At 40.9% G+C, this 14,413-nt stretch overlaps 1 protein-coding gene across 2 annotated transcripts in view; it reads right to left on the bottom strand.

The window, feature by feature from the left end:
* LOC132834687 (A disintegrin and metalloproteinase with thrombospondin motifs 12-like) overlaps positions 1-14,413 on the bottom strand; it is a 547,736-nt gene that overhangs the window by 216,237 nt on the left and 317,086 nt on the right. For both annotated transcript variants that reach the window (XM_060853764.1, XM_060853682.1), the window contains exons 12-13: positions 10,569-10,738; positions 9,227-9,360 (exon numbers count right to left, since the gene is read on the bottom strand). In XM_060853764.1, the coding sequence (XP_060709747.1) occupies positions 9,227-9,360; positions 10,569-10,738 (304 nt within the window). The remainder of the gene's footprint in view (positions 1-9,226; positions 9,361-10,568; positions 10,739-14,413) is intronic.

The following is a 14,413-nucleotide window of genomic DNA, read 5'->3' on the forward strand; positions in this document are numbered from 1 at the left end:
TCTTCCAATTTCATCAGTTAAACAGTGGTTTTCATATCTATTCTTTCACTCATTCCATTTGTTGATTGATCAGTCTTTGCATGGAGAATTTGCTGATATCAATCATAACATTGCCTTTATTTAGCTGTGAGCTAATTACTCCATTGAATATTCATGGCATTGATCTCAATGTGCTTACAGTGAACTAACCGGGGAAGCAGTGTTATATCTCTTCAAGTTTGACATTGCTGAGGTTCCCTTTCTTTGGCAGCTTGAAAATTAATCCTTTCCTCCAGTTATTCAGGATGTATTCTACAGTTCAGATCTTGCTGAATAGGATTGTGTGTTCTGTCTGGACGCTAGCTATTTTGTTAATGCAGCTTTCAACAGCTCTACTAGTATCTCAAGGAACCCAGGTATATTTCTTCTTCAGGCTCGTGATGGCTTGATCTCTGATCTAGCAATTTCTCCAATATCACTGTTCAGTTTCCAAGTTAAAAGGTTGTCTTTGGGCTTAAACGTAGAGCTGAGGTTGCTCAGGATGAGGATTTCGCAAATGTGTTCCTCAGCTCTTCATCCTCATCTGTCAATAGCATCCTGCCATTCACGTTCCTGATTGTTACAGTGTTGTTATTTCTTGTCCATTTCCATACAAGACTGTACAGCATCTTAAAGTCAGTCTGATTTTCTGCTTTATATGCATCCCTGTCTTATAACTCTATCTATCTTTGCATGAATCTCTTGCAATTCTTGTTCATGGGTTTAGCCAGGTTTCTGTACTTTGTTACAAAAATGCCTCACAAATTTGAATGAGTTTTTGAAGAGGTGACCAAGCAAACAGATGAATTGGTTAGGCCACTGTTGAAATAAATATTGCATGCAATTCTGGTCTCCTTCCTACCGGAAAGATGTTGTGAAACTTGAAAGGGTTCAGAACAAATTTACAAGGATGTTGCCAGGGTTGGAGGATTTGAGCTATAGAGAGAGGCTGAACAGGCTGGGGCTGTTTTCCCTGGAGCGTCGGAGGCTGAGGGGTGACCTTATAGAGGTTTACAAAATTATGAGGGGCATGGGTAAGATAAATAGGCAAAGTCTTTTCCCGGGGGTCGGGGAGTCCAGAACTAGAGGGCATCGGTTTCGGGTGAGAGGGGAAAGATATAAAAGAGACCAAGGGGCAGCTTTTTCATGCAGAGGGTGGAATGAACTGCCAGAGGAATTGGTGGAGGCTGGTACAATTACAATATTTAGGAGGCATTTGGATGGGTATATGAATCGGAAGGGTTTGGAGGGATATGGGCCAGGTACTGCCAGGTGGGTCTAGATTGGGTTGGGATATCTGGTCGGCATAGACGGGTTGGACAGAAGGGTCTGTTTCCATGTTGTACATCTCTATGATTCTATGGTAGATGTTATCTAGGTGGACTTTAGAAAGGGCATCGACAAGGTTCCACATGAAAGACTGGGTTAATAAGATTAGATCACATGGAATCCAAGGAGAGCTAGCATTGGGTACAAAACTGGCTTGACAGTAAGAGACAAAAAATGGTGGTAGAGGGTTATTCTTTAGACTGAAGGTCTGTGAACGCAGTGTGCCTCAAGGATCAGTGATGGAACCACTGTTGCTTATCATTTATATAAATGATTTGAATGAAAATGTGGGAGGTATGGTTAGTAAGTTTGTGGATGACACCAAAATTGGTTATATAGTGGACAGTGAATAAGGTTATCTAAGAGTACAGCCGGATCTTGATCAACTTGGTCCGGGAAATGGCAAATCGAGTTTAATTCAGATAAGTGCGAGGTTTTTCATTTTGGTAAGGCAAACCAGGTTAGGACTTTGCAATTCATGGTAGAGCCCGAGGGAGTGTTGCCAAACAGAGACCTAGGGTTGCAGGTGCATATTTCCTTGGAAGTGACATCACAGGTACACGGGGAGATGAAGAAGGCATTTGGCATGTTTGGCTTCATTGGTCATAACATTAAGTACATGAACATGGACATCATGTAATGCTGTACAAGACATTAGTAAGGCCACTTTTGGAGTACTGCATACAATTCTGGTTGCCCTGCTATGGGAAGGATGGTATTAAACTGGAAAGGTTGCAAAAAAGATGTGCAAGTGCGTCGCTGAGACTGGAAGGTGTGAGTTATAAGAAGAGGCTGGATAGGCTTTGACTTTTTTTCCTGGAATATCAGAGGCTGTGGGATGACCTTATAGAGGTTTATAAATTCATGAGGGGCATACATAGTTGGACAGGCAAGATCTTTTCCCCACGGTAGGAGAGTCCAAAACTAGAGGGCATACGTTTAAAGTGAGAGAGGAAAGATTTAAAAGGGGCCAAAGGGTCAACAGAGGGTGGTGCGTATCTGGAATAAGTTATCTGAGGAAGTGGTAGAGATGGGTACAATTACATTATTAAAATACATTTAGACAGCTACATGGAAAGGAAAGTTATAGAGGGATATGGGCCAATCACAGGCAAACAGAACAAGATCGGTTCAGGAAACCTGGTTGGCATGGACCAGTTTGACTGAAGGGTCTGATTCCATGTTGTTGGACTCTGTGACCCTGTAACTCCAAAATATTATGGCCATTTATAGCCTTTAATTCCAAACTGTGTTATTAAAGAGGACTGTTGCAGGGACAGGATAATTGAAGGGGTTAAACCATTCTGTGTGGGACAGATGTGATGTAAGATGCGATGTAAAGGTGTCAAGAAAATATCAGACAGTGCCCTGTGACCTCTCCCTCACTGTTGAGTGCTAAACGTCATCTAGCTAGCAGGGCTAGAAAAGAAAGACCGTCTCTCATGCTGCAAACCAGTTTGAAAAAATCAGGTCAAAAGATGTTTGAGCAGCCTACGGAAGCAAGAGTCTCAAAATTCAACAGTTCAGCTGTCACCATCAATGTTGCCAGTAACTTTAATCATGCAGCAGCTGCAATGATCACCTTTCTGCTTGCCACAAACAGTTCAGAGGCTGATCTTAGCTTTTATCTTTTTAGTGACACCACAATAACATCATTATATTTTCCCCATAGTAACTCCTGGCAATTAAACTGGAGATTTATTTCTTGAATTCTTCCACTGTATGTGGGCACCATTGGCATCACTTTTGACATTCTCTCATTGCTCTTTAACTGTGAAGCCTGCTGGCAATTTCAGAGGATAATTAAGAATCAATGACATCATTATGGGTCTAGAGTCAGATGCAGATCAGATCAGGGGACAACAAATTTCTTTCACATGTGGGCATTAGAGACTCCGATGGATTTTTGTTGACAATCAATGATAGTTTCATGGTCTCCGTAATTGATATTTGCCTTCAATTACAGATTTTATTCATTGAAATAAATATGGTGTGATATGAACTCAAATCCTCAAAGATCTCTGGACCTCAAGATTATCATTCCAAGGACATTAACTCCTGTAGTTGGCCCATTTTACATTCATTTACAAGGAATTCATTACCTTAGTGATTTTAACTCTTTCTGGATCTTAGTAACTGAGTATTCCTTTGTTGACAGATGTAAAACTGTTCTCTCTTTTACAACCTCTCTTTCTCACCACCTGTTATGCCTTCCCTATCCCACCTAGTAGCCTCCCTCCCTCCTCACTCCTTTCCATCTCAATTTCCCCTTCCTTGGAGCTTCATCTGACACTTGCAGCCTCTTCTTCTCCTCCTCTTGCAACATCCCCCTTTCCCCTGCAGCCTTGCTTTTGCAGACTCTTTCTTTGCCCCGCACCTCTTTCTCCTATCCTCAATGCAACAGATTTCTCCCCCACTACCCTTCTAGTCCCATGTCCCCGAGGGAAAAAACCTTCGCCCCTCACCTGAAGTCCTCAGCTCTTGTTGGAAGTAAAGGGCTTTGCTACTGCCTGACCCACTTTCCTTACTTTCTGTCTTGTTGGCTTTGCTCCTTGCTCCGAGTAAAAAGTGAGGTCTGCAGATGCTGGAGATCAGAGCTGAAATTGTGTTGCTGGTTAAAGCACAGCAGGTTAGGCAGCATCCAAGGAACAGGAAATTCAACGTTTCGGGCCAGAGCCCTTCATCAGGAATCAGGTGGCTAAGTTGCTGGAGGCGATTCTGAGGGACAGGATTTACATGTATTTGGAAAGGCAAGGACCAATTAAAGGTAGTCAACATGGCTTTGTGTGTGAGAAATCATGTCTCACTAATTTGATTTTTTTTTGAGGAAGTGATGATGAAGATTGATGAGGGCTGAATGGTGGATGTTTTCTATATGGACTTCAGCAAAGCCTTTAACATAGTTTTGCATAATAGACTGGTTAGCAAGATTTGTTCACATGGAATTCAGGGAGAGCTAGCCATTTGGATACAAAATTAGCTGGAAGGTAGGAGACAGAGAGGATTGCAGTTGAGTGGTTTTTCAGACTGGAGGCTTGTGGTGTGCCAGAAGAATCAGTGGTGTGCCCACTGCTTTTCGTATTTATATAAATGATTTGGATGTTAATATAGGAGGAATGGCTATTAAGTTTGCAGGTGACACCAAAATTGATGGCATAATGGACAGTGAATACAGTTATCTTAGATTATAACTGGACCTTGATCAGAAGGGCCAATGGGCTGAGAAGTGGCAGATGGAGTTTAATTGAGATAAATGAGAGGTGTTGGATTTTGGAAAGGCAAATCAGGGCATGACTTATACACTTAATGATAGGTCCTGAGGAATGTTGCCAAACAAAGAGATGTTAGGTGTAGGTTCATAGCTTCTTGAAGGTTGAGTCTTAGGCAGATAGAATAGTGAAGAAGGCATTTGCTATGTTTGCTTTCATTGGTCAGTGCATTGAGTATAGGAGTTAGGAGGTCACATTGTAGCTGTATAGGACATTGGTATAGGCCACTGTTGGAATAACGCATTCAATTCTGGTCTCCCTCCTATTGGAAGGATGTTGTGAATCTTGAAAGGGTTAAGAAAAGGAATTCAAGGATTATTGCAAGGATTGAAGGGGTTGAGCTATAGAAAGAGGCTGAATAGACTGGGGCTATTTTCCCTGTAACGTTGAAGCTGAGGGGTGATCTCATAGAAGTTTTTAAAATCATGAAGTGCATGGATAGATTGAATACCCAAGGCCTTTTGCCCAGTGTAAGAGAGTCTGAAACAACAGGATATAGGTTTAAGGTAAGAGGGGAAAGATATAAAAGGACCTAAGGGACAATCTTTTCATGCAGATGGTGGTGTGTATGGAATGAGAGAATCAGCTGTCAGAGGAAGTGGTGAAGGCTGGTACAATTACAACATTTAAAAGGCAATTGGATGAGTACATGAATAGGAAGGGTTTTGAGGGATTTGGGCCAAATGCTATTAAATGAGACTATATTAGGTAAGCATGGACAAGTTGAATCAAAGTGTCTGTTTCTGTGCTGTGCACCTTATGACTCTGTAAGCATCCTGCCCCTACATTTCTTTTATTCCTGCCTCACCGAAGATGCTATGGGTAACTGGAGAACTTCTAAAGCTGCCCCCACTGTAGCCAGCAACAGCACAGATGTGGAGGTAAAACTAAGGACAGTTGTGTATATATGCCTCAATATCAACACTGTGAACATGAAATCTCCACACTTTCAGTAAACCACAGGCTGTTCTCACATTGAAGAGAGACCTCTGGTGATGAGTTTAACTAGAGGGTCACCATGGATCAGGGAAGGGGAGACGGTGAGAAGACAAAGTCTTCACAGTGATCTCAGTCAGTATCAGAATTGAACCCAGGCTCACTAGCAAACTAGCTGTCCAGAACCAGAACTAACCAAACCCCAAACGTATCATCACCAAATGGCCTCTCAGAGAAACCATTTGATCAGATGTTTGACAGACAGTAAAGTAAGACTATTTGAATTTTTAATTTCAATTTTAAAGTCATATCAATCCAAGAAATCACAAATGATTAAATGTTTGTCTAGACTTCAATACTCTTAGCTTGGTGATTTATTCGTACAGAGATTTGTGTTTCAACACTTACGTAGCAGATTTTACAGTCTAACCAAACACAAACCCTATTAGTATGCTGCTGCTGATAATTTGTCTAGAGAAGATGAAAAACCACAAGTTTCTCCAAGACATTAATCAGGTACACATAGTAATTAGTTTCCTGGGGACTACTAAACTGTTTTTGTCCAATTTGTTCATGGTATTTTACTGGACATGTTAGTGCTTTCTGCACACACAAAAAAATGTTTATCCTTCTAAATTTTCTGCCAGGCAACTCTTTAATTTTAAGTTTTATGAGATTTCAGCCCTTTCTTCAAAACAGAATGGAGGAAGCTAAAACTGTCTCATTTTCTAAAGTTGTATAGAGAAAACATAAAATTTACACCCAGCTACAAAGCTAAGTGAGTTTTCCACCCCCTTTTTAAGAAGAAAATTGAGAAATCAAACTGAAAATACAAGACTGTACTGTTTCATATTGTTTGATTCACCAAGAAGTGGTTTTAATCACCAAACCTCAAAATATTGAAGAATTAAGGAACTTCTAAAAGACAAAAGAAAGGCATTTCATAGTTTTGAGTTCAAATTTAACACCAGTGATGATCAAAATCATTCATTTCTTGCCCATTAGTTTGTCAAACTTACAGCTGGAAGGAAAAAAATAGCAGCGATAGGAGGGTGCACTTAATGAACCTTGGGAACAGATTCCTATAACTGTAATGAGAATAGGGAAAATATTGTGGCTTAGGATAGGAGAAATCAATAATTGAGACTGGAGAGAGATGACATCATGATAAGGGTGACATTCTACATCAGGACCAAAGGGAGAGAAAGGTAAACGGGGTTTCAGCAGGACAGGTCAGAAATCAGGACAGAACAGACCTCAGGATAGGAGATTGATATAAGGTGAGGTAGATTTATTCATCCATGGGATGTGGTCTTCATTAATTGGGCCAGCATTTATTACTAATCCCTATTTATCCTTGAAAGAATGGTGATGAGCTGCATTATGAACTGCTTAAATCCATTTTGTACAGATACAGTAACAATACTGTTAGGAGGGAGTTGCAGGATTTTGATGCAGTTACACTGAAAAAATGGCAGTGTTATGTAGCTGGCTTGAAGGGGAAATTGGAGATGGTGATGTTCCCATGTTGTCCATGTCCTTACAGATGGTAGTGGCCATGGGTTTAGAAGGTGCCGTCTATAGATCCATGATGAATTTCTGCAGTGCAAGTTGTATTAGGTATATTCGAGTCTGACACAGCCAGACTTTTAATCAGCAAGTGAATCAAGGATTATAGGGAAAAGGAAGGAAAGTGGAATGGAGGATTATCAGATCAGCCATGATCACACTGAATGGCAGAGGAAACTCAATAGGCTGAATGGCCTACATTTACTCCTATCCCTTCTGGTCTCATAGTATACACTGCAGCTACTGTATATTGGTGATAGGATGATAATTTATGGATGGGATGCTAATCAGCAGACTACTTTGTCCTGAATAATGTTAAACTTCTTGAGTGTTGTTGAAGCACTTATAGAGGCTTATAAAATTATGAGGAGCATAGTTAGGGTAAATAGACAAGATTTTTTTCTCTGGGATGAGGGAGTCTGAACTACAGGGCATAGGTTTAGGGTAAGGAAGCAAGATTTAAAAGGGACAAATGGGGTAATGTTTTCACGCAGAGGGTGGTGTGTATGGCATGAGTTGCCAGAGGAAGTGGTGGAGGTTGGTACAATTACAACATTTATAAGGCATCTGAATGGGTATATGAATAGAGGTTTAGAGGGATATGGGCCAAGTGAAAGCAAATAGGATTCGATTGGTTGAGGATATCTGGTCAGCATGGACCAGTTGGATCAAAGGGTCTGTTTTCATGCTATACATCTCTATGACTCAATAACTACAGAGTATTACATCACATTTGCTTTATGTCTCCCTTTCACAGCCAGTATCCCAATCTCTCAAATTCCCAGTGATGAATGACCAGTAATATTTGGAAATGAAACACTTATCATACTAAAACTCTATTTTGAGTATTCAAGCCAAGTAGGCAATATATGCCATTTACCAGTTTCAATGGCTTAATTTTGCATTTTAATACAGGTTCCTACATACACTTGATTTAAACACATTAAATAAAAATTCAGAATTCAAACCACATTTTTTTTTATATTTATTCAGAGGACAAGGGTGTCACTAGTTAGGCAACATTTATTGCCCACCCTAATTACCCAGAAAGCTGTTAAGAGTCAGTCACATTGCTGTGGATCTGGAATCATATGTAGTCCAAATCAGATAAGGATAGCAATTTCCTTCCCTAAAAGACAATAGTGCAACCAATGTGTTTTTCTAACAATCAGCAATAGATTCATGGTCATCATTAGATTCTTAATTTCACATTGAATTCAAATTCCACCATCTTCCAAGGCAGGATTCAAACCTGGGTCTCCAGAACATTAGCTGGGTCTCTAGGTAAACAGTCCAGCAATATTATCACTCAGCCATTGTCTTCCTTAACACGTCTCCAGCTCTCCACATCACTAGCTGTGAAAGAAGCTGCTGTGTATGTATGTATGTAGTTTTGAGGATTTGTTCCCCTTGTTTCAACAAGCCCAACATGTTTTCCATAAACTGGCAGCTAAATTTACTATGATTTCCCTGTTGGGATTCTAGTCACTTTTCTTGCCCACCAGGGAAGGGAGTTTGCTTGAGGAAGTGCAACTGGGACGTTTACATTGCCATTAATTGACAACTTAAAGACCTTCATCTCTGGTGAACATGAAAATTCCAAATGGACTGACTTGCCTAGCGCCCTGATTGTTGAGGTAGTGAGAAGAGATGTAGTTTTGCCTCATTATTTTCCCTTCTCACCACCTCATAAGAGGAAACATTACACCTACTGTTGAGGGCTTAATAATAAACTGTGATTTCTCCCAGCCACAGTACATAGTTTGTCTCTCAACTTGGCTTAACATTGAAGCCTAATTCTCAGGAAAGACCATTAAAACATTCAAAACAGGATGCAGAATGCCATTTCTTATAAAAAGTAAAAGACCATTTAGCTATACAATACAAAGAAACTTAACATTAAATTCGTTGACAGCTAACTAACGTTTTTTTTTAATATTTGCCTTCTATTCCCATTTCATTAGAAACCAAATGGATCAAACTTTGAATGTTACAAGTAACATGGAAATAGTTAATAACATATTACCATAAGGTTTTCACTTCACATAGCTAAGGAGTTCAACCAAAAGCTTGACTTTATTCAAAGGAAACATACCCAACTCTACCTTACATATGCCATTGATGCAGACGTCCCTGCTGTTTGCAGCCTCAGTGCACGATGTTCCATCAATCACTGCATCGAGCATCTTCTCAGCGAACTGTTCACCAACAGGCCGGCAATGCAGTTCACAGGGATTAGCTTAAAGATGGACAGTGTGTTAGTAAACCTCATTTATTAAGAAGAAAGTGAACATTTAAATTCCTGACCTGAACATTTGTAAAGGACAAATAACAAGCAGTGCATAAAGTACTGGCCAAATTATTTTTTCTCATTTGTCATCTCTCAGCTACTGATACTTTCTTTCTTTATAAATGTGCTCTTGGCATTGAAGGGGCCAGGAGGAAGTACTCCTGGTGTGGTGCTGTTGAGACACTTAATGATATTTAGTTAACTTCTCCCCACACTTATTCTCTCCATAAGAAGATAGGGGCATGACCAAGGCCAAGAAAACACAGCCAGCTACAGGTGAATTGATGAAGGGCTTTTGCCCGAAATGTCAATTTTCCTGCTCCTTGGATGCTGCCTGACCTGCTGTGCTTTTCCAACACCACTCTGATCTAAACTGCTGGTGAATTGAGGCTACCAGCCTCATGAACGTTTTTGAAATGGTCTCACCTCCTGCAGCAGCTTTGGCTACCTAGTCCTTGGGCTGCCTCAGTTAAAACAGAAGTTGATGTTTTGGACAGAAGAATAATTATTGTCTACTTTACCCCTCCAGATTTAAAGGCATTAGTTGGAACATCTATCAGTGCTCCACATGCTTTAGTCCAATGCTACTTCAGCTCACTAACTACAACAACAATAACTAAAATGGGAGGAACAGTAAATAACTGATCCTTTGATCTCAACCTTTAAGCTACTGCACTGAGTCTTACAAATCAACAAGTGTCACCCACAATCCCCCTCGCCTTCCCTCTCCCCGGCTGTGCCAAGATCGATAATTTCAACTGAAAGGTGCCAAGCTCAACAGAATTGGCCTCAATGTGCCAGTGAGAGAGGGACTCCCTGAGATTCTTGTAGAGAGAGGAGGAAAACTTCTTCAAGGCAGGCATCCTTGCAAGAGGATTCGCAGTATGGTTAAAATCAACGAGGTAAAAACAATGACTTCATCCTGTATTCCTGACGAAGGGCTTTTGCCCGAAACATCGATTTTCTGCTCCTCGGATGCTGCCTGAACTGTGCTTTTCCAGCACCACTAATCCAGAATCTGGTTTCCAGCATCTGCAGTCATTGTTTTTACCTCAATGTGCCAGTTAAAGACTAAAGCAAGAATTAATTAAATCTACCCTTTCATTTCACATCTTTGGGAAACTTAATGAAATATTTAGTTCAAATAAACTACGTACCAATACGATAGACCGGAACCCATGAATAAAGTTCATTTTTGTAAAGAACCGTGTTGAACTCGCTGCATTGCATCTGACGGAATGTAGGTGTCTCCTGCAGACATGGCTTGACATTACAAATACGATATCTTTTGCGTTTTCCAGTACAGTATTTCCCACCAAATCTTGGACTAGACAGAAGAAAGGTGACCTGAATAAACACTCACGTTCCCAACAGCAGCCCTCCAGACACCAAGATTTACCATTATATGCAACAAACTCTATACCTGCACAGCTAACATTATCTTTCTGTCACTGAAGAAAGTACCTTGGATTAAGAACCCCATTTTTTAAAGTACTCGCAAGACATTTTACAATAAACTTGTCTGTTTTCGAATTTTCATCAAGTGTCAAGTAAAGCATTCATAACAACTTTCCGCTCATTATAGATTTTATTTTATTCACTCACTGAATGTAAACATTTTTGGCTAGGCCAGCATTTATTGCCCATCCCTAATTGCTCAGAGGGCAGTTAGGAGTCAAATACATTGTTGTGGGTCTGGAGTCACATGTAGGCTACACCAGATAAGGATGGCAGAATTTCTTCCCTGAAGCATATCACTGAACCAATTAGGATTTTCTGGACAATCAAAAAAGGATTCATTATTAGACCGTTAAATCCAGACTTTTTATTGAATTCAAATCCCACCATCTGCCATGATAGATTTGGTCCCCAACCATTAGCAAATTGTCTGGATTAATAACCTAGTAATAATACCACTAGACCATTGCCTCCCCTGGACCAAGGACAGACTGTTCCCATTTTGCATTAAAGTGTTTTATCAGGGTGAGATTCATGGTGCCCAGTCTGACATGGCTGAAAGTGACTTTTCTCACTTAATCCTGTGCTTTTTACCTCATTAATTTTGCAACCAAACACTTTGTTGCCCTTCTCACTAAACTGTACATCATGAGAAGTGGAAACACTTGCCAATGCAAAAACCTTCTGGTGTTCATGGCTTCATAGTTACAATCCAGCTTCACACCACTTCAGCTGCTGTATACCAGGAACTGACCAGAAGTCCATGGTGGTTCACCATTATGGCACAGAAAGGCAAGCTCACATGCGCTTTACAGACAGGGCTGGTGGAATGGTTGGATAGAAGGACTGTACTTGTTTTATTGGACAGTCACCAGATTCCGCTAGCCTAGACCAAGTGGAGCCTAAATCAATGCTACGCCCACATGCAATGGGAAGCCCAGAAACACATAAGAAGATTAATTACCTTATACACTTGCCCATGTGTAAATGATACCAGTTTCTCTCCCACTTCACACTCTCAGAGCCACCATTCACTTTAACTCTGCTACTACACAAACATATTTCACTGAATCTCAGGAACTGCTAACACACTTTTTGCATGCATCAAACCAACTCAATGGCTCTCACTCACCTCATCCTCTTAAACTCCTGACATTTCCTGCCCTCTGAATTTCCAACTCATTCACTGGGAATAATTCACTCCCTCTGCTGCTCACTCATCACAACCATCAGCTCCTCCATCCATTCCCATCAAACTTTACCCCTTCCTTTGTCTCATTGCAAGAAAAACTGACCCAGAACCAGGCAAGAGGCCTAAGACTGGAAGGGGCGTGGAAACCTTTAGGCTCCTCACTCCTTATGGGGAAAAAATAGAAAATTAGTTGGAGAAGAGTTCAACCACTCATGTGGGCAGGCTGACATCAACTGTCAAATAATCCAGTCAGCTTCCTCGTGCTGTGCCGCACAGATCCTTCCTGTGATACAGGTTTTGTTGTCCCTGCGACCCCGCTATGAAATTTCAGCCTCACACATTTCCATTGAGTTTCCTTTTATTACAGTAATGTGTCCTTTTACCCTCAGAGCCCTTGCCTTTTGGCATTCCTATACCTTTGATGTTCCTATGTCCTTCCCATGTTGAGGCCAGAATGATTGTGACCTGGCAGAACCTTCATTCCAGAGCTCCCCATCCCTCCCTATTATTTATGAAGCTGTGCCTTTCCAACTAGAATTGCGTCCTTTCACTCCCTCAGTAACCCAGTACAATGAAGCACATACCCACATTTGAGTTGGCTGCTTCCTCCAGGACTCTATGAAGTGCACCCTAACCGTGACTGATCAAATCCCCAGAACTGATCATGCCCCAGTTCCTGGGTAGATTAGACAAGACAACCTCAGCTGAACAAGACCCACACTCACCCAGGAAGATGTCTCCATAGCACTCAAATCAGATGTGATGATGCTGTTCCTTTAACAAAGTCAATCTGTCTTTGTTTTTTTTCAGAGGGGTCATAAAGTCAGAGGTTCCGATATGTTTCTGATGAGTTTTTTGAAAAAGTAACAAAGTGGATTGATGAAGGCAGAGCGGTGGATGTGATCGATATGGACTTCAGTAAGATGTTCAACAAGGTTGTCCATGGGAGACTGGTTAGCAAGGGTAGATCTCATGGAATACCGGGAGAACTAGCCATTTGGATACAGAACTGGCTCAAAAGTAGAAGACAAAGGTGGAGGGTTGTTTTTCAGCCTGGAGGCCTATGACCAGTGGAGTGCCACAAGGATTGGTGCTGAGTCCACTACTTTTTGTCATTTATATAAATGATTTGTATATGAACGTAGGAGGTTTACAGATGACACCAAGAGTGGAAGTGTAGTGGTCAGCGAAGGAGGTTAACTCAGATTACAACAGGATCTTAATCAGATAGGTCAATGGGTTGAGGAGTGACAAATGGAGTTTAATTTTGATAAATGTGAGATGCTGCATTTTGAGAAAGCAAATCTTAGCAGGACTTATACACTTAATGGTACGGTCCTAGGGAGTGTTGCTGAACAAAGAGACCTTGGAGAGCAGCTTGCTGCTTGGAATCGCTTGTTGCAAGTTCTCTGAAGATTTTTGTGCAACCTCAGTTTGCAGCCACATGAGGAAAAGTGTGGTCATCAGCTGCTCATTCAGCACTTGGAGGATCACACTGTAGTCCAGCAATTTGTTCTCCAACAGATTATGAGAAACAGAGAATGACAGTAGTTCCCGTGCAGCACAAACCTTGCTGTCCTCCCTCAGAATAGAGCAATGTTCATCGTCCCCCTATGCTGTTGCCAGGCCACGGTAATGATATATTAATAATATTTAGTGAGAGATATGTGGGGGAACATGAAATGGAGATTCACATGAAATGTATGAATGAGCTGCCAGAGCAAATCGTGGAAGCTGGTAGATTGAAATTAGACTGGTTAGATGAGGAGTTATGAATTTGTCATAGTTATCTACACACTTCTTTATAAAAGTGTGCAAAACAGATCCAATTCCCTTCCTTCACTACTAGATTCCATGGTATTCAACACCTTCACTAAAATGTAGTCAATGTGTTAGAAAATAGTGAGAAGCACATGGAAATCAATGGGCTGTGTTTATCCCCAGTGTTCTCAGACTCCGAACAAATGGTCAGTGAAAAAATGAAGTGGCCACTTGGACATGAGTTAAGACCCCTCAAAGTGAATCTGAAGTAAAAAATGGTGTTATTCTTTCCTTGTAAAAATAAAATCAAAATTATAATTTTTGTGCAATCTTAATGCACAAAGGTCTTAAGGTTCTGTGGAGTGTTACTGAACAAAGAGATCTTGGAGTGCAGGCTCATAGTTCCTTGAAAGTGGAGTCACAGATATGTAGAGTAGTGAAGAAGGCATTTGGTATGCTTGCTTTTTTGGTCAGTTGAGTATAGGAATTAGGAGGTCATATTACAGCTGTACAGGACATTGGCTAGGCCGCTTTTGGAATACCACATTCCATACTGCCACAGGAGAGATATTGTTAAAGGGTTGAGAAAAG

This window comes from Hemiscyllium ocellatum, chromosome 1 (genome assembly GCF_020745735.1).
Source record: "Hemiscyllium ocellatum isolate sHemOce1 chromosome 1, sHemOce1.pat.X.cur, whole genome shotgun sequence".
Classification (NCBI taxonomy): domain Eukaryota; kingdom Metazoa; phylum Chordata; class Chondrichthyes; order Orectolobiformes; family Hemiscylliidae; genus Hemiscyllium; species Hemiscyllium ocellatum.